General features: G+C 36.2%; 2 protein-coding genes across 2 annotated transcripts; both read left to right on the top strand.

The window, feature by feature from the left end:
- The first annotated feature begins 1205 nt into the window (after positions 1 to 1205).
- LOC131150229 (serine/threonine-protein phosphatase 7 long form homolog) lies at positions 1206 to 1696 on the top strand. The gene is made up of 2 exons (XM_058100833.1): positions 1206 to 1288; positions 1383 to 1696. Exons 1-2 carry the CDS (start codon positions 1226 to 1228, stop codon positions 1617 to 1619), a joined length of 300 nt encoding a protein of 99 aa, XP_057956816.1. The 5' UTR covers positions 1206 to 1225; the 3' UTR covers positions 1620 to 1696.
- Positions 1697 to 12949: 11253 nt separating this feature from the next.
- Positions 12950 to 14688, top strand: LOC131150228 (serine/threonine-protein kinase OXI1-like). The gene is made up of 2 exons (XM_058100832.1): positions 12950 to 13549; positions 13630 to 14688. The coding sequence occupies exons 1-2, from the start codon at positions 13149 to 13151 to the stop codon at positions 14468 to 14470; spliced, it is 1242 nt and encodes a 413-aa protein (XP_057956815.1). The 5' UTR covers positions 12950 to 13148; the 3' UTR covers positions 14471 to 14688.
- The last annotated feature ends 9466 nt before the right edge of the window (positions 14689 to 24154 follow it).

Here is a 24154-nt window from a genome sequence, read left to right as displayed (position 1 = left end):
CCATATACACAATGAGATGGACGCTAGGGAAGGTAGGAAAAGGAGCACGTGCAGTAATGTCATCAAGAAGGGCATAATCGCACAAGGTGTCCGAGAAGGACCCACTGGGGCGATGCAGCGGGACCGTCGCATTGATTTCGTATGCAGTTTTATACTATTTCACACCTTTTCTTTTTTATTTATACCTATTCTGATGCAACGGTGCATTTCCAGGATTGATCCAGGGCCGTCCGATCCGAGCCTCTTGACAATGGGCGATCATCACAGGGCCAGCCGAGCATGGACTGAGGGGCATGCAGAGCCCCTGTGCTGCTGAGGGGGCACGCAGTTCGCCGAGCGTTGGTTAGAGGCAGACCCCCGCATTGTCCAGCTGATACGCGATGCGGGGTTTTATGGCATTTATCGGATTGCTCATATCCAGCTTGATTGACATCTTGTCACATCATTGGTGGAGCGATGGAGACCCGAGACGCACACGTTCCACCTACCTCATGGTGAGGCCACCGTCACATTACAGGACATAGCTGTTTTGTTCGGGTTGCCGATTGATGGGTGAGCTGTCATAGGTCGCACTTCCGGACCAGTGGAGGGACCTACAGACCGTCAGGGTCGGCTTGCCCTGCGTACTATGTGCGAGCGTTTGTTAGGCGTTGTTCCTCCTGACAGCGAGTTGGTTAGTGCACGCATCCGTATGCGGTTCCTTGAGGGGGATGCGTTTCGTGAGCTCCCGGCACATGCAGATGTTCAGACAATAGCATGCCACGCACGAGCCCATTTGTTGCGTTTGATTTGTGGGGTGATCTTCTCGGATGTTTCCGGCAGTTATGCGCATCTTATGTTCCTTCCACTTCTTGAGGACTTCGGAGCGTGTCACTCGTACAGTTGGGGGTCCGCCACTTTGGCGTGATTGTACAGGGAGATGTGTCGCGCCGCGCACCACTCGAAGACACAGATTACGGGCCCCCTTCGCTTACTCCAGGTTTGGGCTTGGGAGAGATTTCCTTCATTCGCGCCTACGCGGCGAGGTTTCCTGGAAATTGAGAGGGGTCAGGACGGTCGTCCGGTTGATCCTCTCCAGCTCGCATATCGGTTAGTACCTATTTTATCTATCCCTTTATATTCACTCAATAACTATTACGAATACTAATTCGTAATATGTAGTAGTCTTGCATTTGGGAACTTAGATTTCATCTTATACAGATGGAGGGACGACTTGAGGGCATCGATGGTTGCGCTTCACACATTGCCCTGGTACAGGTTCGAGTTGGACATGCACCGGGAGCATGAGGTATAAATCAGTTAAAGTATAGCACATGAAAGCATTTCTTTCTTACTTTCAGTTGTGTATAGTCCGCATAACTTTGTGTTTTGTCTAACTGCAGTTTATATGGATGCCCTACACGGATGAGATTTTAGCCGACATGCCGCCTGCCTATGCAGACGGGAGGGACCTGTGGGTAGCGCGAGTGCCACTCATATGCTTTCATATTATTGAGTGGTATCTCCCCGATCGAGTCATGCGACAGTTCGGGTTTCGACAGGTCATTCCCGCCCCATTTATGACTTCGGGGGTAGATATTGTTGGGGACGATCTCCACGGCATGGATGGACGCGGTTGAGGGGTCACAGACTGGTCGAGTACGCACGCGATATTCGTCACTGCGTGGGAGCATCGGCGAGACTACATCGTACGAGGAGTGGCGGAGCACAGTCCGATGTGTCCAGATGACCCATACTTCACTTGGTATAGGTCTATCACACGCCGCTTCGTCGACAGGACCGCAGCTGTATATTTGAGCCTCATAAGAAGATTAATGCCACAACTCATTTTATTATATATACGTTCCAATTTGAATGCGTTAATAAAATATGTTCATATCCTGCAGGCTGACATAGTCATTGAGGCAGAGCAGATCTCGTCGGATCCTGCGATCTACCGATTGATGCGTGCTGCACTGGACCTCGTCCACGAGGACGGTCGACGGATCCCAGAACGAGGAGGTTGACCTGATGTACCAGCAAGAGGAGGTCGACCAGCTCCAATACGCGGAGGACGACATGCTTCCTCTAGTCGTCCAGGGACTCCTATGTCCTCCCCACCAGTCGTACAGGCCGAGTACTTGTTTGGTCCGTCAGCGCCTTATGCGCCTTCCACTGCAGCTCATATTGCCGGACCATCGAGCAGACCGACTGATGCCCCATCCGACTCTGCTGCTACCCCATCCATGTCATTTTTATTGGACGATCTTTTCGATGGGGTCGAGGTCGATGCACCCTCTAGGCCGCCTCGTTCTCGTCCCGAGACATCATATCATTTCTCACTGCGTGCGCTACGCATGGCTGATGATGATGATGCAGCACCTTTTGGGGGAGAGGATTCACATCCAGCACGACGGGCCAGGACACCTGATGATGTTGACGAGCAGGGAGAGGGTAGACGTAGATGGCAGCCACCACGACCCCGGAGACGACCTCGCTGCGGCACGGAGTAGTTTAGCATTACTTTAACTGCATTTTATTTGTATGTATATCATTGATTGTTTTGATTTCATTTGTATATAATTGATTATTTTTTTCTTTCTTTTGTATATATCATTTAATAATTCGTATCTCTAAAGAATTCAATACTGCCAAATCTAAAAAATGACACATAATTCGTATCGTCTGAATTTGCATGTCTAGTTAAGTTAATTCCTTAAATTCAGTTGTCTTTTACTACAAAATTCGTATTGCTAAAATTTGTATGTCTGCATGCATTTACGTGCGTCGTCAGATGCAAACGTGTTTCAGCACTCTAAACATTTACATGTGTAATAATTCTATATTATAAGCGTTGATGTCCAATCAATCAAAATAGTGAAAGCAATTGGCATCAAAAATAGAATTTCCAAGGGAATAATATTTGCTCAAGGGAGGAATGTAATTAAGGCAGGCATTGAACTATTTTTGGAATGCAATTACTGCATTTGATTACTGACATGGAGTAAGTAATTCAAATTTTGATTTCTTTCCAACATTTGGTATTCTTCAAATGTTTTTATAATGGTATAAAAAATAAGTTTTTTTTTTTTAATAAATACCCCTAAAGCATAATCAAATAATTTTATAATTATTATTTTTTATTTTAATAAATACCCCTAAATAATATTTTTAATCAACATTTGGAAGTCTTTATATTAGTGATGGTTTTTAGAACCATCACTAATCATTTAGCTTAATTAAGTAGCTCAATCATCTATTAATTTTATTAATAAAATTAATAAAATATAAATTAGTGACTAAATGGTTATAAAAAAACTTCAGAGTAGCTTTGTCATCCAACAAATTTTGAGTTGAAATTTTCAAATCAAGGTGCTCAACATCTCCATATCAACTCACCAAATATGCTTCTGTTCGTCTGTTTTCTCTTTTTCTAAATTTGGAATTTAGAAAGGCAAAAGGGCCATATTTGATGAGTGATGAAGAGGTTCTCTTTTGGTTTTTAATTAATATAAGCAGTAGGAGTATCTGTTTTTCCAGATAAGCATGTATTTTTTTACATAATTGAAATTTCCTAATATCTACATAAAAATATTATATATATATATATATATATATATATATATATAATTGCGAGTAATGCAGCCAATCCTTGAAAGCAAGTTTTAAGTTAAGTTTTACTGGCGTTATTTGAGCAAATTATGTTTCATAGCCTTTAGGCTTCAGCATTGTTGGTGTTGAAACACCAGATCGTTTTGTGGTTGGGTTCATTGTGTTGGAGAGCTGGTAAGTTGTTGAATGTGACTGGTGTGTTGTGGTTCTTCTTTAAGGCCAACCCAGAAAAATGACTTAAAATGAGCCTCTGTTTTTATAATTTACGATGCAACGAGGACAAGTTACCCCTGTTCAGAGTATTATTTTATATTTTATTTATTTTTAATTATAAAACGGGAAAAAACTCCAAGTTCATGCCTTAGGTTCTCCGTACGGTCGCTTCTTAAATCTCTCAGGTTGGACTTGCGAGATTTACCACGTGGCACGCTCTACGTTCGATTCCTTCCTAAATCTCGCAGGTTGGACCTGCGAGATTCAACACGTGTCACGAGCCCTCGTCATCTACCAGCCACGCGTCGCCTCCCCGTACGTTGCCTTCTTAAATCTCGCAGGTCCAACCTGCGAGATTCACCACGTGTCGCCTCTCCGTTTGATCGCTTCTAAAATCTCGCAGGTTGGACCTGCGAGATTTCTTCATCCGTCACCACGCGTCACGTTACCCCTGCTTCGTTCTTTGCCACGCATCGATGGCAGAGTGGCCACCAGTTTAAATCTCGCAGCATGAAGCTGCGAGATTACGTGAGCATTATTTTGAGAAAAAATTCCCTGTTTAGAGTATTATTTTATATTTTATTTACTTTTAATTATAAAACGGGAAAAAACTCCCCGCCATCACCTTCTGCTGAAACGGGGAGAGGGTGATTAGACATGCACTGCAAATGACAAGAAAGACAAGAGGTAAGAGTGGCAGGAAAGGATGGGGCTTGGAGGGGAGGCTTTGCAGGTCTAGGCTTATAGGCTGTAACTTTTTTATTTTGGGTTTTTTTAGGATTTTAGACACGAAATAATTTTTTATTTCCTATTGAGGTCTAGAGTGCTTTCACGTTTATTATTATTTTTTTAAAAAATATATTAAATAATAATTTTTTAGAAAAATAATATTTAAAGTGACACGTGGCAAATCTCACTACTTCATGTAGCGAGATTGCGTCAGAGTTATTCTGAGAAATACTTCTCAGAATGAGGTATTATTTAATATATATATTTTTTAAAAAAGTTAAAATGGGAAAAAACTCAGAGCAAATGAATAAAGAAACATGACTGGTTGGACAAGATCTCATCCACCAAGAAGTGTGAAGTGAAGTGAAGTGAAGTGTAGGGTTGAAAAAAATGTGGGAGAAAAGAAAATTTATAGATAAATAAGAAAAGACCCTAAAGATGAAGAATCCGAGGCTTGAGCGGCAAGAGGGGTCCTTGGCTTGGGAATTAGAATTAGGGGTAGGATACCACAATTTTCCTTCACTTAGTTGCCTTCTTCATATTATTCAATTGAATAGGTTTAGGGAATTGGATTCATTGCCACTTTTCAAAGAGTGGTTGTGTATATAAAATGAAATTCAAATATCATTCAATTTGATTGATGCTACTTCTTCTTTTTAGTATAATGTGACAACAAGTTATGAGTTGTTTGATTTAGACAAAATTCTTTACTTTTTTTTTTCTTTTTCCCAAAAGAAAAGAGAGAAATCTCTCACAATTTGATAATAATATAATCTTACAGATTTTTAATCATCTATATTAAAAGTCATTACCTCATTAAGTGTTGGGATGCTTTTAAATTGATATGCCACGTGATTTTTTTTGACAAAACTACCCTTATTGGTTTAAGGAATATTATGATTGATAAATCTTATTATAAGCCTGTTTTTTTTGAAACTTTTATTCACAGAAAAGGAGACCATTTTTGCTTTTAAAGTTCCAAAAGCCGTAGAGTTTTCCTTTTTCTTTTTTTGGTTTTAAATCTAGACCTTCCTTTTAGAGGTAAGCATTAAGTCGGTACATTAATTTTATTAATTAATCAAGAAAATTTTGGTCAAAAAATCTTTTTAATTGAATCAAACTGAAGTTTCACATTAACCGACCCCCAAAATTGACTGAACCAATTTTGGATAAATTGGTTAAACGGTTTGATATTTTAATATTCATATAAATATAATATATAAAATATAGAAAATATGCAATTTTAATATTTGTATAATATATTTAATTATCAATTATTTGTTGGGAGTATCTTTAATCTAGAAAATCTAATAACCCAAGATCATCATGTTATTCAATTAAGAAAACTAAACGTGGAATACATACCTGTATCCATACTAAACGCGGAATAAATACCTGGATCCAAAGATGTGTCTGATTTGATTATACAACAGCCTTTAGCGAATAGTTTTGATCTTCTACGGTTAAATCTCTAAGTGTCTCACTTACGTTCTTCTCTTTAGATAGGGAAAAGAAAGAACGAGAAAATTGTTTCTAATTTGACATGGGAACCATAACCCTATTATATTTTCTTTATATACTAGGTTAATTTTAGAAGCATATCAGTCCTAAATTAATTTAGTATTGAGTTTCTACAAATGCAAAGCCTATACCCAATAGATGTTAAAATAGCCCACTAAAATAATTATTCTTAAATATGTGAGCCCACAATAGGAAATTAAAATTTCCTAACAATCTCCCACTTTTTTTTTAACAATCTCCCACTTGGGTGACATATAAATATAAAAAACAATTATATTACCAAATCCTTAAATGTATACAATATGACTATTATCCTTATAACATCTCCTTAATTCAATCTTGTTCATCTCATACACTAGCATGTGATCAAAGCGACATTCGTTACACTCATATTCGTAACTAAACCCACCAATGGTCACCACACTAGTACACTCAATGTCATAAATGGAGTATGGATGTGTAGCATGGTAATATACATGCTCCTTAACCTTAACATGCATATCCCAACTGGTCCTAGCTTATTCCTTATGAGATTAACCTTAGCTCCTTAGTCCTTATTTCTTCCAAAAGGAAGATAACATTCAGAATCACAAATACATAAAAAAATGCATTCCTTTATTACCTTATTTCTATAGAAAATAATCCGAAACAAGTGTCTACAAGAAAGAACAAAAATAAATAAATAAATAAATACAAACTCCCATTATACCGCAACATCGTCAAACAAGACGACACCCATACAAGTAGTGTGCTCATGAAACACCTTAGACGATAAACCATTGGTGAGTGGATCTGCAACCATGGAGTTTGTCCCAATATGTTTTTGTTAAGCTGAAATGGAAACAGAGAAAATGAAAACGAATTAAATGGAAACGGAAAATTAAATGGCCTTGAAGAGGATGAGTTGTAGATGAAAATGAGCCGCAGAGGAGCCATCTTTCATGCCCTGGAATGATAATGCCCTTGTGCTTCCACTTCAAGTTCAGCATTGAATGTGGAAAACAATGTTTGACATCTTGATCTCTTTCGTCAAAATTATGCTGACGACTTCATCAAAATTCAGCTTTGATTTTTCTGCGGAATTACTGATCATAGTAACAATACCTTTCCAACTCTCAGGAAACTAACTAAAAATCAGTAAGGCACGGATCTCACTATAAAACTTGATTTCAACTGAGGCGAGTTCGTTCGACAGCTCGTTGAAATTATTTAGATGTCTACTAAAACTTTCACCTGTGGATATGTTCATGGTAAATAACTTCTTCATTAAGTGTACCTTATTGGCGGTTGATGGCTGCTCATACATGTTGGAGAGCGTATCCATAAGAGACTTGGTGGTTGTTATGTGCTTCATATTAAAGGCAATAGACTTTGTTAGTGTCATCCTGATAGCTCCGAGAGCTTTTTGATCAAGCAACTCCCACTCGATCTCCTTTATGGAATGATTTCCCTTTAATGGTAAGTGCAATTCCTTACCAAACAAGTAGTTCTCGATCTGCATCTTCCAGAAATCGAAGTTGGTGTCGTTAAACATCTCGATCTTTGAGATATTTTTATTCAACATCTCGATTGTCAATCTAGAGATGAAATCAACTCAAATGGACAGCATAGTTGGATTTGGAACAGCTGAAAATTGTAGAAATGGTTCAAGTGACTAAAAAAGACTCCGAAAATCTGGTCAAACCTTTTGGTCAAAATCGGTCAACTTTCCGTTAAACTTAACGTAATATACTCCCATTTAACATAATATTCTGACATCGTTACTGACGACATTAATTAATTCTATTAACTAATTGCTAACGTGATAGGTGGGACCCCGGTGATGACGTGGTACTGATGTGGCAAGTGGGGCCCAATGATGATGTGGTAGTGGCGCCCAGTGATGATTGTGTTAAATTATACCAGGTAAATTCTCAGGGAAGTGAGGGGTCATAATGGACCGCTTAAGTCCCACTTTTCTAGACAAAATTTCCTAAGACACATAATTAGTATAATATAGCTTCTGGACCTCTGATCTGGCAAGTTTGTTCTGATCTAGAAATTTTGCTTTAATTTAGCGAATTTGCTCCAATATGACTCTAATACCACTTGTTAGGGATCTAGGAACAATAATTACACATACAAGCAAAATAAACAGACAAAATAAGAACACCAGATTTACGTGGTTCAGTCTAATTTGACCTACGTCCACGAAGCACACCGAATATACTATAATCTGGGAGAAAAACAAGAGAGGAGACACATACTCAACTCAACTCTTCTCATATTTTTCTCTCTCTCACCTTCTGTACTCTCACACTCCTCGCTCACTCACTTCACTATATTCACATTTACGTACAATTGCTTCATTATATAACGTACTATATTGAATGGATAGGAAAGGAAGGGAGTAATTAAGATATTTAATAGGTTATTTTAGCATGCGGGCATTATCATTCCAGCGCATGAAAGCTGGCTCCTTCGCGGCTCATTTTCATTTACAACTCATTGTTAGGTTTGGTGTATTCCCAAGAGGGAGGATGAATTGGGTATTTAAAAATTATCGTCTTGGTCAATTGGTTTAACAATTGTATTACTCAACCTAGGGTCTGTCTATGCAATTATAAACCCAATCATTCATAATGGTAAAATATAAACATTCATGTGTTGGAATTTAAAATGCAGAAATTAAAAGGACGCACAAGAAATGTTATCGGGGTTCAGCCAACTGTGCCTACGTCCCCGCCTCTAACCCGCAAGCCCGAGGATTCCACTAATGCTCACTTAATAGGTGGAACGGCACCAGTTACAACTAGGTCAATTAACGGAAATGACATCAACCAACACGTCTTACCAAGATGACACACCTAACTTTCTTAACCAGGTCTAAGATAGCCCGGGACTCTTCAACATGATTAGTCTCCCTCTTCAGACCCATGCCTGGAATACAAAAAATAATATGAAATTTTTATACACGGAAATGTACTTCTCAACTAAGTAGGTATGTATTACAATACGCACAATATGATCAATGCACCTCAATGATGTATGAACTATAAGCTTGGTGCTCTACGTGTGCAATCAACACTTAGTATAGTGATTATCTCAAGTCAAGCACATAACTGTTTATATAAGCTAATCTTTGAAACTAGACAATCATAAACTCTCAATCTTAGTTTAGGGTTTCAAAGATTCAAATTAACAGAAATCTAGAATATCTCCAAAATAATTTTCTCAATAACAATGCACAATGAGATATTCAAATATGAGTTTGTAAAATATTTTTGCACACAAAAATTATAAGCCCTAATGAGTCTTGCAATGACAATACAAAGACCCACTTAGCTATAAGATTTTTCCCACACAAAGATTTATTAAATAAAATCGAGGGAAAAATCAAACTAAACCCTTAATATGAGAATTACAAGCAAAGCAAGTGAGGGTTTCTTAGCAATTTAAAAACGATTAACAAAACACTCACAAGTAGGATTTCTTAAAGGAATGAAGGTATTTGAGTATTATAAACTTAGTAGGAGAAAATAGGATTTAGAATTTTTCAGAGAATTTTGGCTTAATCCTATTTGCTAATCTTGCCTTAATTTTGCAAATGAAGAGATATATATAGGTATAGAAAAAATTATGACTGTTGGGGAAACCAAGGGTATTATTAAATTTTTTTTAAAATCCATTAATAAAATTAACCTAGTTTCCTTAATTTTAATCCCGGTAAAAAGTAATTTAACTCGCGAATTTTGGGTGCCCGACTCAAGGTTCGGTTGCCCGAACAGACTCAACCAAAAAAGTGTTTTTTCGAAGTTCAGGTACCTGAGTCTAGGATCGATTGGATGACCAAAATACAGAATGTTTCTGTCCGCAATTCGGGTGCCTGAAGCTAAGTTCGGTAGCTCAAACTTGCTAATTCGGTCACCCGAGGCATATTTGAACATAATGTTCGGGCGCCCAGGTTTGTGAAAAGGTGTTAGGTTAGAGATTCGGTCGCTCGTGGACGATGTGGTCAAATATGTTCGGTCGCCTGAATCCAAGTCAACATGTTGACTTGTCCACGGTTCAGGCGCCCAAGGCGCTTTGAACACCATAGGTTCGGTCACCCGACTTCTCTCAAGATTTTCAATTAAATTCAATTTTTACTTCAATTAAAACCCCAGATAATATATGTGATTATGAGGACAATCTCAAGTATTGTGTAAGGACCTAGGGTCATTTCTAAGGCCATTTTTCTTGTTGAAAAAATTCGGCGTTGGTCGACCGAATTCCCTAAGGTCTCTAAGGTCTTGAGCTTTATAGTTCCTACGTGCATGCCATGCAATGATTATTTACAGACCCAATAATAGTGAAATGAATTACAATATGAAAATAGTTCTCAGGGTCTTCAGTCTTTAAGTCTTCATGTGCCATCAAATGATCTTCCTAATATGGTCCTGCACACAAACTTGGCAAACGTTAAATACTGGAGTATTTATCATAATCAAAACAGGGTATGACCCATGGGGTCAACACTCATCCTCTTCAAGGCCATTTAATTTACTGTTTCCATTTAATCTGCTTCCATTTTCTCCGTTTCCATTTCAGCTTAATAGTTCTATCGACACTTGACGACTCTGAACCCTTTCCTTAACCACCAAAAACTTGATGTCAATATGCTTTGACTTGGTGGAACTTCTGTTGTTGTTTGAATAAAACACTGTAGACTTATTGTCACAATTAATCTTAAGCGGTTTTTCAACCCCATCCAAGATATACAACCCTGTGAAAAAATTTCGCAACCAAATTCCTTGATTAGATGCCTAGTAGCATGCTATAAATTCTACTGCCATGGTTGAAGGAGCTATGAGAGTCTGCTTGACACTCTTCCAAGAAATAGCACCTCCAGCCAACATATAGATACAGCTCGAAGTGGATCTCTTATTGTCTTGGCATCAAGCGAAATCATAATCAGAATACCCAATGATCTCAAGTTTATCTGATTTCCTGTAGGTGAACATTTAGTTTTTTGTTCTCTGAAGATATCTCATAACCCTTTTGGCTGCCTTCCAATGATCCAAGCCTGGGTACTCAAATATTTGCCTAAAATTCCAACTATGTATGCCAAATCTGGATGCGTACATACCTGAGCATACATAAGACTCCCTATAGCTAACACATAAAAAATCTTTTGCATTTCCTTCTTTTCAACCTCAGCCTTGGGGCATTGACTGAATTTGAGAAGAGTTATTCATTATCTATTTCTTGTTGTGAATTCTTAATTTTTATTAAAAATTAAAAAATACTCTTTCAGGGGAATTTGATTCATTGCCACTTTTTAAAGAGTTGTTGTATATAGAAAATGAAATTCAAATATCATTCGATTTTACAAATGTGGTTTATTTAATTTTAGAAGACTTAATTGATTGATGCTAGTTTTTCTTTTTGGTAATGTGACAAGTTATGAGTTGTTTGATTTACACAATTTTTTTTTTAATTTTTAAAAAGGGAACAATTTGATAATAATATAATATTACAATAGAGCATTCTATGTTAAAAGTCATTATCTCATTAAGTGTTGGTTGCTTTTAAATTTATGGCGTTTGACACTTGTCTAAAAATTGAACAAAATAATAATTAATACGCTCAATATACTTAATAGAGTGTTCAACACGTAACACATCGAACCAATGTTTGTGTCTAATATGTATTGAATGATGCAATAAATTATTTTTTAAAGTGAGTTAAATATGAATTATAACTAGCTCAGCTAATAATTCATCTAATTTGTTACAAATTATATGATGCAATTTACTTCATTACAGATTATTTGATCTAATACATTTTAACACTTTGTATTAGTAATGCAATATAAAAATTTATTTACATTAGTTTAAATTTAATTTTTTACTTCGATCAAAAGGAAAATAAAATATTTACATTTAATTTAATTCTTAGAGAGAAGACCAATTGATAAACCCATTAAATTAGCTTATTTATTTATTTAAGGGAAAATTACATTTATACCTCCTCAATTATACCATTTACTACGAATGACCTCGTGAGCTCTAAATGTGAATGTGATAATTTTAAAGTTCCAAAAGCCGTAAAGGGATTTTTTTTTATTATGTAAATCTAGACCTTCTTTTTAGAGCAGTTAATAGGGTAAGCATTAAGTCGGTACCCTAATTCTATTAATTGATCAAATCAACAAAAAAAATTCACTAAAATTTTTTTTTAATTGAATCAAACTAAAGCTTCATATTAACCTACCTCCAAAATTGAATGAACCAATTTTGGATAAATTGGTTAACCGATTTGATATTTTAATATTTCATATAAATATAATATATAATATATAAGAAATATATAATTTTAATATATGTATAATATATATATATTTAATTATCAATTATTAATTTAGTTAACCAAACATATTAAACCCTAAAACCGAACACAAAAAATCAAAAATCAAAATTTAGTGAAAATAAAAATCTAATTGAAACGAATAATTTTTCAACCGCAAACCGATCAAAGTTTACTCAATTAATTCGGTTAATTCGATTTTTGTCGAATTAGGTGTGCAATCATGCGACATCAAAGAGTAGAAAATATTAGTAAGCATGTGGAAATAGTTGATAAATATTAATTTAGTTTATTAGGAAAGAATTAAGTGTATAATTTTAATTTGCGATTGTATGTGATAGTGTTGTTGAATTCAAATTTCAAATCAGAGAGGGAAAGAGAGTTCCACAAAGGAAGGGAATTGCGGTTAGAGTGAGAGTTTAAACCCCTAAACGGGCCGCGTTGAACACCGAACAATCCACTCTTTCCCATTACTGTTTTCTAGAAGCCCGCCCCCACGCACGTGGCTGCTCCCTATCAACGATTCGTTCAAACCCTTCATATATTTTCTCCGCCAAGTCCGATTGAGAAAAAAAATAATCATTTTCCTGGGAAAGTCCAATTCCGATTTCCCTGTGCTGGAATAGTGAATTCTTCCTCACCAAGAAATCCCATATTTTCCTTGCCCTCGCGCTCTATAAAGTTGGCTGCCTATAGCAGATCGTACCCTAGCGCGATTCACTTTCCCAAAACCCCGTTGCTTTCACATTCTCGACGGCTCTTCCGCCATGGACGACGACGAGGGTCTCCTACGCCGCAGCGTTCGAAAGCTCCATCTCTCGCAGCTGCAGGTTGTTTCCGCGCTAGGGCGGGGAGCCAAGGGCGTGGTGTTCCTGGTGCGAGACCTAGGGTTCGATGCCGCCGCAGACGAGTTCTTCGCACTCAAGGTAATCTCCAAGGCTCTGATCGCGGCCAAGGGCGACGGCGATAGTGAGGGAAGCCGGCGCAAGCGAGTCCGATTCGAGCAGCTGGCCTTGAGCCGTTTCCGGCACCCGCTTTTGCCCAGCCTTCACGGCGTTTTCGAATCTGAGAAGCTTGTTGGCTACGCCATTGGCTACTGCCCCGGGCGAGATCTCCACTCCTTAAGGAAGAGACAGACCGAGAAGATGTTCTCCGATGATATTATCAGGTTCGTTTCTCCATTTCTCTCACTAGAATCTTTCTCTCTCTCTGGAGATGTTCTCTCTAACCCACTGTTTCTCTCTCTAGATTTTATGCTGCGGAATTGGTGCTAGCGCTGGAGTATTTGCACGGATTGGGGATAGTATACAGAGATTTGAAACCAGAAAACATCATGATTCAAGAAAATGGCCACCTAATGCTCGTTGATTTCGATCTCTCGACGGAGCTCCCCGTGAAAACTCCTCAGGTCGTGAACTCGGCGGCGAGCTCTAACTCGCCAAAGAGAAAGAGGCGGTTCTCAGCGTTCTACAAGTTCCGCCGCAACTCGGGCATATCGCCGGATGACTCGGCGGGGAAGTCGAACTCGAACGATGCGGACAGGGCGGGGAAATCGAACTCGTTCGTCGGGACGGAGGAGTACGTGGCGCCGGAGATAATTTTAGGGAACGGCCACGATTTCGCCGTAGACTGGTGGTCGTTGGGGGTGGTTTTGTACGAGATGCTGTACGGGGCGACGCCGTTTAGAGGCTCCAGTAGGAAGGATACTTTTTATCGGATTTTAGCGAAGGAGCCGGAGCTTGTCGGCGAAGCGACGTCGTTGCGGGACTTGATCCGAAAACTACTTGAAAAGGACCCAAAGCAGAGGATCGGAGTGGAGGGAATCAAGGGCCACGATTTCTTCAAAGCCGTTGACTGGGATACGATTCTGCAAATCCAACGGCCACCCTTCATTCCTTTGGGGCCCGATATCGAGGACGTGGACGGAAATAAAGGAATTGATTTGGAGTCGTTTGTCGAAGATGCACATAAAAAACATAATGACGAAAAAACCAATACGCCTGAGCAAAATAAAAGTGAGAATACGAACGAGGGGGTGTGGATAAATCAGAATAACAATTCTGAATATAACAAATTCTCTATTTTTTGATTATTTTATTTTTTGATTTTAAATAGTTGATGTTCATTATTCTAAATCACAGAGTCTAAAAATGACGGAGATGAGGTTGGCAGCTGCTACAAGTCAAATTGACTGATGAAAGTCATACTAATCTTTGTAAACATAGCTTAACTCTTTTTTTTCTTCCTCGTGTTTTGATAATGGGGTAACTCAAAGAATTTAAATTAGAATGTTTGATTTTGATTTCACACGTCTGGTTTGCATAAATATCATTACGATTGTAGATACCCCAACTTGTCCGACGATCTTATATTACAAAAAAAAAAACTAAAAAAAAATTGCATTATTTCTTAATACAACAAGAAAAGACATACAATAAAAATACAATTAAAGTTCTTCATGTTAGCACTTGCACATACACACAATTCAAATTCAAATTCAAAAAAAAAATCAGAATTTAAACTAATTTAGCTACTTAATTTTGATTGAATAAATTTAAATTTGGTTAATCAAATTTAAGTTAACAAATTTGACTTAGTTTTGATTTGTTGATTTGAATTAGGTTACTCCTTAAGTCCCTATAGAAAGGAGCCTAAGACAAGCAACAAGGACATGGGGAGAGGGAAAAGAACACAGAAGAGTGAAAAAAAAAAAAAAAAGAATTTCGTGTTAAGAAAGAGAGAAAAAAGTGTGTTTTTCCTGAAAATTTTGGATTGGGGTTGCTTGTGCAGTCAGTTTTCCTTAAAACATCATAGAGTGATTTCTTATCTGATTAAGTTGATATTTTAACAGGTGGTGCCTAACTCATCCTTCTTCACTCTGGATGGCCCGATTGTCTTTTAAAATTTGAAAAACTTCGGTTTTTCAACTCGAATAACAGCCTCATTGCTGCAGCAGGGGTGCTTGCGCAGCCTATTTGATCCATAAGATTGGATGGTGATTTCTAATTCGATTGAATTAAATTATTTACAAGTTGTATATGACTTACCTTTTTAAATTTTGATTGGTTAGATTGTTATTTAGAACTTTTAAATTGTGATTTTGTGACTTGGTTATCAGCCTCATAGCAGCAGCAGTTTTAGGATTAGAGGTGTATGCGCAATCAGCTTGATCGAAACAATCGGAGGGTGATTTTTCCTTCGATTAAGCTGCAATTTTTACAAATTGTGCATGACTAATTCCTCTTGATTTTGACTGGTTAGATTATTATTTAGAGTTTTGAAACTTTTATTTTGTGGCTCGGACAACAGTCCCATTGCAGTGGTAGCTTGAGGATTTGAGGCTTACGCAGTCAGTTTGATTTAGACGATCGGATAACGATTCCTTGTCTGATTGAGCTGAAGTTTTTATAAGTCATTCATGATTTATCCTTTTTAATTCTGATCGATCAGCTTGTTATTTGAAGTTTAAAACTTTGGTTTTCTGGCCCGGACAACAAACCCATTGCAACAGTAGCTTCAAGTAAGAAAAATTCTTTTAAAGTCCTCTATATTTTTTAGAATAAATTTTAAAAATAAAAAGTAGATCCTGGAGAGTGACACGTGTCATAGTGACATGTATCAAGGTGACGTTGTGCTAATTTCACCTTGCTACAGTACTTCTAAAAAATTTATATATATATATATATATAAGAACAAAAAAAATGCCACATGTCACCTTTGTGAGTGGACACATGGCACTCACTGGTTTAACTCGGTTCAATTTAAATAAACTGGTCGACCCAGTTCACCATTTTATTTATTTATTTATTTATTTTATTATATATATTATTTTATTTAATATTTTTAATTAGTTTTAAATTTTAGAAATTAGAGAAAAATAGCAGAAAAGTCATAAAAATCAGGAAAATGGTGAAAGTTTTTATAAATTTTTTTTTTTGAAGTCAGGAAAAATATTTTGAGTTATTTTGACTCAGAATAAAAAAAAAATGGAAGATAAAATACCAAAAAAATAAAGAAAACTCTTTAAAAATCCCAAAGCTCACTTATATTAGCTATGAGAGGAGGTTTATCTAACAAGATCCCCTCTAAGGTCTTATTAGATATTCCTAAATTGCAGGTTGATTTTTATTTTTATTTTTAAATTTATAATATTTATTTATTTTATTTATTTGTTTATTCATTTATTTGTTTATTTTAAAAGAATTAATTAAATACCATCAAAATCAATTTAGGGATAATTTAAAAATAATTAGGCACCGTTCATACAACGGGTGTGTAGAGGGTGTTAGTACCTTCTCCTCGTATAACTGAACTCCCAATCCCGATTCTGGTAAAGCAGACTAAGATTAGGTGCTCTAACCGCACTAAGGTAAAGATTAGGTTAGTGGCGACTCCATTTCAAAATTCAATATCTATTATCCCTTGTCATTCCGAACCTCCAAGATGTTGTGACAATAATTTTTATTTTATATAAAAAATTCATTTTTTAAGTCCTTGTAAATGAAATAAAGAGAGAATTATAGAAAAATTAAAGTAAAGAAATTTGGAGCTATAAAAATTCAGCAGTCTAGTTCTTCAGGAACTAGATGTTGCTAATCATTTTTTTTTTTTTTTTTTCATTTTGGTTCTAAAACATGTCCTTATATAGGCAAAGATTATATTGGCATCCCAAAGGTCAATTCCATAATGAACCATTATGTGAGCATACTAAAAGTTGTAACCTATTCTCAAGATAGTCATCCACATGTATAATATACACGTTTTACAATATTTTCCCTTGAATGACTATACACTGAATATGCCTCGTTAAAACCTTCACTAAGGAAAATCCTGTGGGAAAAAACCTTAATGAAGGAAAAAAAGTACAGTATTGATACTTCCTCTAAAAAATACAATCAATTAATAAATGTCCTTAAGTTGTCGCATTCCAATGTTATGTACATGCTTTTTGAAAATTGAAGTTGGCAATGCTTTTCTGAATAGATCTGTTGAGTTGTCACTTGAACAAATTTTATAAATGTCAACATCTCCTTTCTTTCGAAGTTCATGAGTATAAAAGAACTTTGGTGAAATATGTTTAGTTTTATCACCTTTTATGTACCCACCTTTGATTTGTTCAATACATGTTACACTGTCCTCGTACAATAATTATTGGCTTGTCATTCTCCAGTGATAATCCACTTGTCCCTTTAATGTGTTGGATTATAATTTTTAACCATACACATTCACGACTTGTTTCGTGAACTGCCAATATTTCTGAATGGTTTGAAGAGGTAGTAGTGATCGTTTACGTTACAGATCGCCATGAGATAGTAGTATCACCACATGTAAAAATATAGCCTGTTTGTGATCTAGCTTTATGAGGATCAGAAAGATATCCAACATCAGCATATCCTTTCAACACAAACTTTACTCCCTTTGGGTAAAACAAACCCATATAAGATGTGCCGCTGAGATAACGAAGAACATGTTTTACTACATTCCAATGTCTCTGAGTTGGTGTAGAACTAAACCTTGCTAGCAAATTTACCGCAAAAGCTATATCTGGTCTAGTGCAATTCGTAAGATACAAGAGTGCTCCAATTGCACTAAGATAGGGTACTTCAAGACCAAGGATTTCTTCATCATCTTCTCAAGGACGAAAAAGATCCTTTTTCACATCAAGTGAACGAACAACCATCAGGGAGCTTAATGGATAAGATTTATCCATATAAAATTGTTTCAAGATGATTACTACGTCTATAAGGTGAATGTCAAGTCCTTTAGAAACCGTTAAACTAATAAAAAATCTAAAAGTAACTGTATCCATAATAGGGGAATAGGTCTCATTATAATCTATACTCGACCTTTGTGAGAAACCTTGTGCTACTAGACGCGCCTTGTATCTCACAATTTCATTCATTTCATTTTTTTTTACATACAAAAATCCATTTATACCCAACAAGTTTGACATTCTCAGGTGTTTGGACTACTGGTCCAAATACCTTATGTTTGGCTAATGAGTCTAGCTCAACCTGTATTGCTTCTTTCTATTTTGGCCAATCATTTCAATATCGACATTCTTCTACAGTTTGAGGTTTAAGCTCATTATCATTAATAATTTTTGAAGCAATCGCATATGCAAACACATTGTAACAACAACTTCATTTCTTCTCCGTATATTTTCAAATTTTAATGAGATCTCATAATTTTTCGATACCAGAAAAACTTCCGGTGTTGCTTCTGTGGAAATATGGGAATGCTGTTGACTTTGGTGCAATCCTAAGAAGGGGGGGGTGAATTGGGTATGTAAAACTTCCTAGGTTGATTTCAATTTCACAAGCAATAATACTCAAACCTAGGGTCTTTCTATATAATCATAAATTCAATCAACACATGTACAACATATAATGAATTAAACGTAAAACATACATGTGCTGAAAATGAAAGTGCGGACAATAAATTGCGAAAATATAAGGTACACGCACGATATGTTATCAGGGTTCGACATATACTACCTACGTCCCTACCTCTAGCTCGCAAGCCCAAGAATTCCATTAATGCTCACTTAACAGATGGAGCAGCATCATTTGCAACCAGGTCAATTAACGGGGCTGACCTCAACCTATAACCACACCTTACCAGGATGGTGCACCTAACTTTCCTAACCGGGTCTAAGCCAATTCGGGACTATTCAATAGGGCTAGTCTTCCTTTTCAGACCCACACCTGGAATACAAAGGATATAAAAATTTGCGTACAAACAAATGCTTCTTACATAAGCAAATATGTACCACTATGCACAAACACTAATCAATGCACCTCAAATGGATAGGAACTATAAGTTCTGTGCAATAAGTGTCCAACTACACTCTTACAACCGTCAATATGCAATAACCACAAAAGAGTGTACAATTATTCTATCTTTAAAACCAAGTATCAATATTGATCAATCATAGCAAGGGTTTCAAAGATTTGCAACAAGAGTGTTCAAAATATCTCACAAATGATTTTATAAAAAATATAGCTCAAGAGATATTTGAAAAGTATGCTTGTAAAAATGTATTTGCACAATCAAAATACAAGTTTAGTGAGTCTTGCAATGGTGATGCAAAGACCCACTAGTTACAAGGTTTTCCCACACAAAGAGTATAGATTATACTAGGGAAAAACCTTAGCTAAAATTCTCCAACAAAATCAAACAATCAATCTCAAGTAAGTAGAGTTTTGAGCAAATGTAGCTACTCAAGATCACTTAATAACACTCTCAATAAACTTGGTTTATCAAAGGAATCACAATAGGAAAGTGTATTGGGTTTGTATGTGAAAAATAGACAAATGAAATTTCAGAGGATTCTCAAGATAATCTAAGTGCTAATCCTATCTTAATTTTGCAAATGAGCTTATATATATAGGCATAGGCAAAATTATAACCGTTGGAAACTCAATGGGTATTATTAAAAATGTTTAAAAAAAGTTTAAGAATTTAACCCTGTTTAACCTCAAATTACCGAAGTAAAAATAAAAACAACCCAAGAGTTTCGAGTGCCCGAGCTAAAATTTAGCCGCCCGAATAGACACAGCACGAAAAGGTATTTTCGAGGTTCGGTTGCCTGAATTATAGCCGCCCGCGATTCGGTCGCATGGTCCTAAGTTCGATAGCCGGACGCAAATTTGAACGTGGGAGTTCGGGCTGCCAAGTTGTTGGGAAAAGTTAGAATTGTGGTTTGGTCACTTGAGGATGCTGCAGTCATTTTTGGTTCAATCGTCCGAAACCAAGTTAACTTTCTAACTGATCAAAGGTTCAGTCGCCCGAGGTGTTTTGAACACTAGGGGTTCGGTTGCCCAAAGCCTCATTAATTTTGCCCTATAAGTCCATTTTTACTTCAATTAATTTCCCTAATATTATAAGTGATTTTGGGGACATCTTATGTGTATGTGCAAGGACCTAAGGTCATTCTAAGGTCTTTGAGAGTACACCCAAAAACCTGGCGTCGATCGACCAAATCTAAGGTCTCTCGATTTCCAAGTGATGTGTAGAGACCTAGGGTCATTTTAAGGCTTTTGAGCTTGTAGTTCTTTCATGCATGATATGCAGATTATTACAGACCTTTAGAATTATAATTACAAACCCGAATAAATCATAATATAAATTACAATACAAGTAAACATTTAGGGTTTTTAGTATTCAAGTCTTCACATGCCACTATGCGATTTCATCAATATGAACCTGCACACAAACTTGACAAACATTAAATACCAGAGTATTTGTCATGATCAAAACGGGATATGACCTATAACGTCAACAATTGTTGATTTATATTTCTTTTAACCTTTTCTTGAGTGTTAATGACCTCTTTTGGAGTGTCACTTTTATTCATTTCTTTTTTCTTTCGAGGAACAGTATCCTTTGCACCAATTGGTCTACCACGCTTCTAGCGCATTTTAGATTCATTAGATGTTATTCCCATTAGGTGTTCTTTAGGAACAATCAATCTACTAGGAATATTTGTGGCCGGAACATGTGATTGAGTGACCCTTTTGGTGTCTATAAAAACATCTAGCAATTGATTTGCATCATTCTACAAATGAATTATTCTTCGAACTTCAAGTTCACATTGATTTGTGCATGTATCAAGATTAGACAAAGTTGGTGTGTTCCAACAAATTTCTTGTTTTTTTAATCCTTTTCCTTCTCTTAATGACGGGAAACTGGTTCATCAAATTGACAATCTAGAAATTATACTCTAAAAAGATCACCTATTAGTGGTTCAAGATATCTAATGATAGAAGGAGAATCAAAGCTAACATAAATACCAAGCCGATAATGTTGTGGTCCCATCTTACTTCGTTGCATAGGTGCAATAGGAACAACATATACTGTGCAACCAAAAATTCTAAGATGAGATTTATTAGGTTGGTGGTTAAACACAAGTTGTGAAGGTGAAAACTTGTGATATGCAGTTGGTCTAATTCTAATCAAAGACGAAGCATGCACTATAACATGACCCCAAGTAAATGCAGGAAGCTTTGATCGCATAAGCATAGGTCTAACAATAAATTGTAAACGCTTAATGAAGGATTGCGCTAAACCATTTTATGTATGAACATGTTCAATAGAAGTTCAACACTTATTCCAATTGACATGCAATAGTTGTAAAGACTCGGAAAATTAAAAAATGATTAAAATAATTAGAAAAAAATAATAAATAAACAAATAAAAGTAATAGTATGAAAAAAAATAAAAAAAATAAAAAAATAAAAAAAATAAGATTATTAATTAATTAATTAATTATTATTTAATTGAATTAATAAATTAATTAAACGTTATTTAATTGAATTAATTAAGTAAATTATATGATGGGTATATATATATATAAGGATAAGGTATATATATATGATTAAAGGAATATATATATATATATATGTAAAATATAAAATAATGTAATGATAGAATTAAATGAATTGGATTTCAATTTGAAATCCAATTCAGTTGGAAACCCTTATCTCTCCGGCACCTCCTCTCTGTTCACGCCTCTCAAATCTCTATGTCTCTCTCACTTCCCTGCATTTCCGTCTGTCTCCGTCTCTCACTTCCCTCATTTCTCAATGGATATTTGGCCGATCGGGAAACAGAAGGTATCGTTGGATTCCTAACTCCACCACCGACATTTCTATTGAGCGAATTTGTCGTGGGAGCAGCGTAAGTACCATTTGTTGACTCTACGAGTCCAATCCTGTTTTGATAATGACAAATCACTTGGTATTTGATTTGTGCATCGAGTTTGTGAATAGGAACTATATTAAGCATGCACGGAAAGATAATGAGTCATGGAATCCTTCAAGTAAAGCTTACACATCTTGGCAAGTACCATGGAACTCAAAGAGTACAAGAATCAAGATACAAGCAGCAAAGTTCAAGAATCTCTTCGGAATGGGTATTTAGAGCTTATGTATTTACATTATCATATGATTTATTTTGAAGCTCAAATATAACTTAGAGTGGTTTTAGGTTTCATGCATTTCATGTATATCATTGGCGAACCTGTATGAACTTAGAAATGTTTTTAAATCATTGAAAAATATGTTTTACAAAAGACCCAAGAAGAGAATCAAAGCAGATTTTTAACTTAGAAAAGAAAATTTGAGAAAAAAGGGGAGTTCGGTCGCCTGAACTTTACTTCAGTAGCCTGAAGAATAAGTTCAGTAGCTTGAAGATTAAGTGCAGTCACCTGAAGAATTAAATGGGAAAGACAGAACCTGGCAGAGGTACTTCGGTCGCCTAACCCTAGAACCTCAGGCGCCTGAAGTTGTCACTTCAGAAGCCTGAACCCTAGCTCGATTGCCTGAACTTGCGGGAAAGCCTAAAAAATCAGATTTTTATTAAAAACACGCAAGCTATCTGATTGATCCAACGTCTGAGATCAATCCTAAGGGTCATACACTATATATATTAAATGTCTAAACCCTAGAACGCAGGGAGAAACACAAGAAAGAAAAGAACACACCTTGTTGAGAAAACGTTGTAAATCTACTCTTAGTGCTATACTATTGCTTACTTCTCAATTTCTAATCTTCAAGCTTGAGCAAATCAACTCAAAGTCACAAAGGGAACTTGCTTACTCTAGTGAACTTCAATCTAGTATTGAGGTTTATATTCTTAAGAAATTCTATCTCATTGCTTGTTCTTGACTAAGTATTGAAAAGTTTTGATCTTGAGTGTATCAATTCATATAAAATATATTTTTGAGAAGATCATTACTTGAGAAAACTTATTTAACTTGGTTGATTGATTTTTGATTCAAGTGGGTGTTCTTCAAATGATTTATATTTTGATATATTAAAGCTTGATTAAATATCCTTAATACTTATAACTATATTTCTAAATTGAGGGATATTTTCTGAAAATTAATATTCTCAGTTTGTGATAGAATACATGGAATAAAGATTTGTGATTTTGATTAAGCTTGTATTCAAGACAAAGATTTTGTTAACGAGTTCACTTCAAATATACTTCTGCATCTTTACAAAAGCGAACCAAGAACCCTAGTTAACTCCGAGGCATTTCAAATATATTTTAACTTGGGAGTTTTGAATAAATCAAGATTTGTGTGTTGATGCATAATCATTCATAAAACGATTGTATCATTTTCATACATTCACGAGCTTCAAGTTATATCATATGTTAATGTGTTAGGAGTTTGAATTGTACTCACAAGCTTTTGTTAGAAGCATCATTTTGAGTGTTATTTTACAGATTCTATTGTATACACGGTTCGGTGTGTGAACGGGTGTGTGAGGAGAGAGCTGTATCTCTTGTAAGCAGTAGAGTAGAAGGAAGCTGTACCTCTTGTAAGCAGCAGATTGTACGGGAAGCTCCATCCCACTTTAAGGAGCAGGGTTTTTAGTGAATCCTTGAGTGGTTGCTCAAGGCGAGGACGTAGGCCGGGTTGGCTGAACCTCGTAAAATCACGTTTGTCTTCTCTCTTCCTTTTACTCTTTATTTTTCGCATTATATTTAAAATCAATTATATTGCATATATAGATAGGATTGTCACACTCACACGTAATTGAGCAACTAGAAGTAGTTGGTAAACTTATAAGAAGTGTGTGAAAGAAAATTAAGTGGCTTAAATTTTTTATATCCAATTCACCCCCCTCCCTTTTGGGATTACACCTTAATCAACACCATTCCTAGGGTAAGGTAAATTTTTCCTATTTTTTTAATTTCTCCTTAAATTTACCATTCAATCGACGATCGGGCACCACCACGGGGTCCTAGTCGTGATCGTTGT

This window comes from Malania oleifera, chromosome 3, assembly GCF_029873635.1.
Source record: "Malania oleifera isolate guangnan ecotype guangnan chromosome 3, ASM2987363v1, whole genome shotgun sequence".
In the NCBI taxonomy this organism is placed as follows: domain Eukaryota; kingdom Viridiplantae; phylum Streptophyta; class Magnoliopsida; order Santalales; family Ximeniaceae; genus Malania; species Malania oleifera.
The sequence above is the reverse complement of the archived record's forward strand: the minus strand, read 5'-3'. Positions and strand labels throughout refer to the sequence as shown.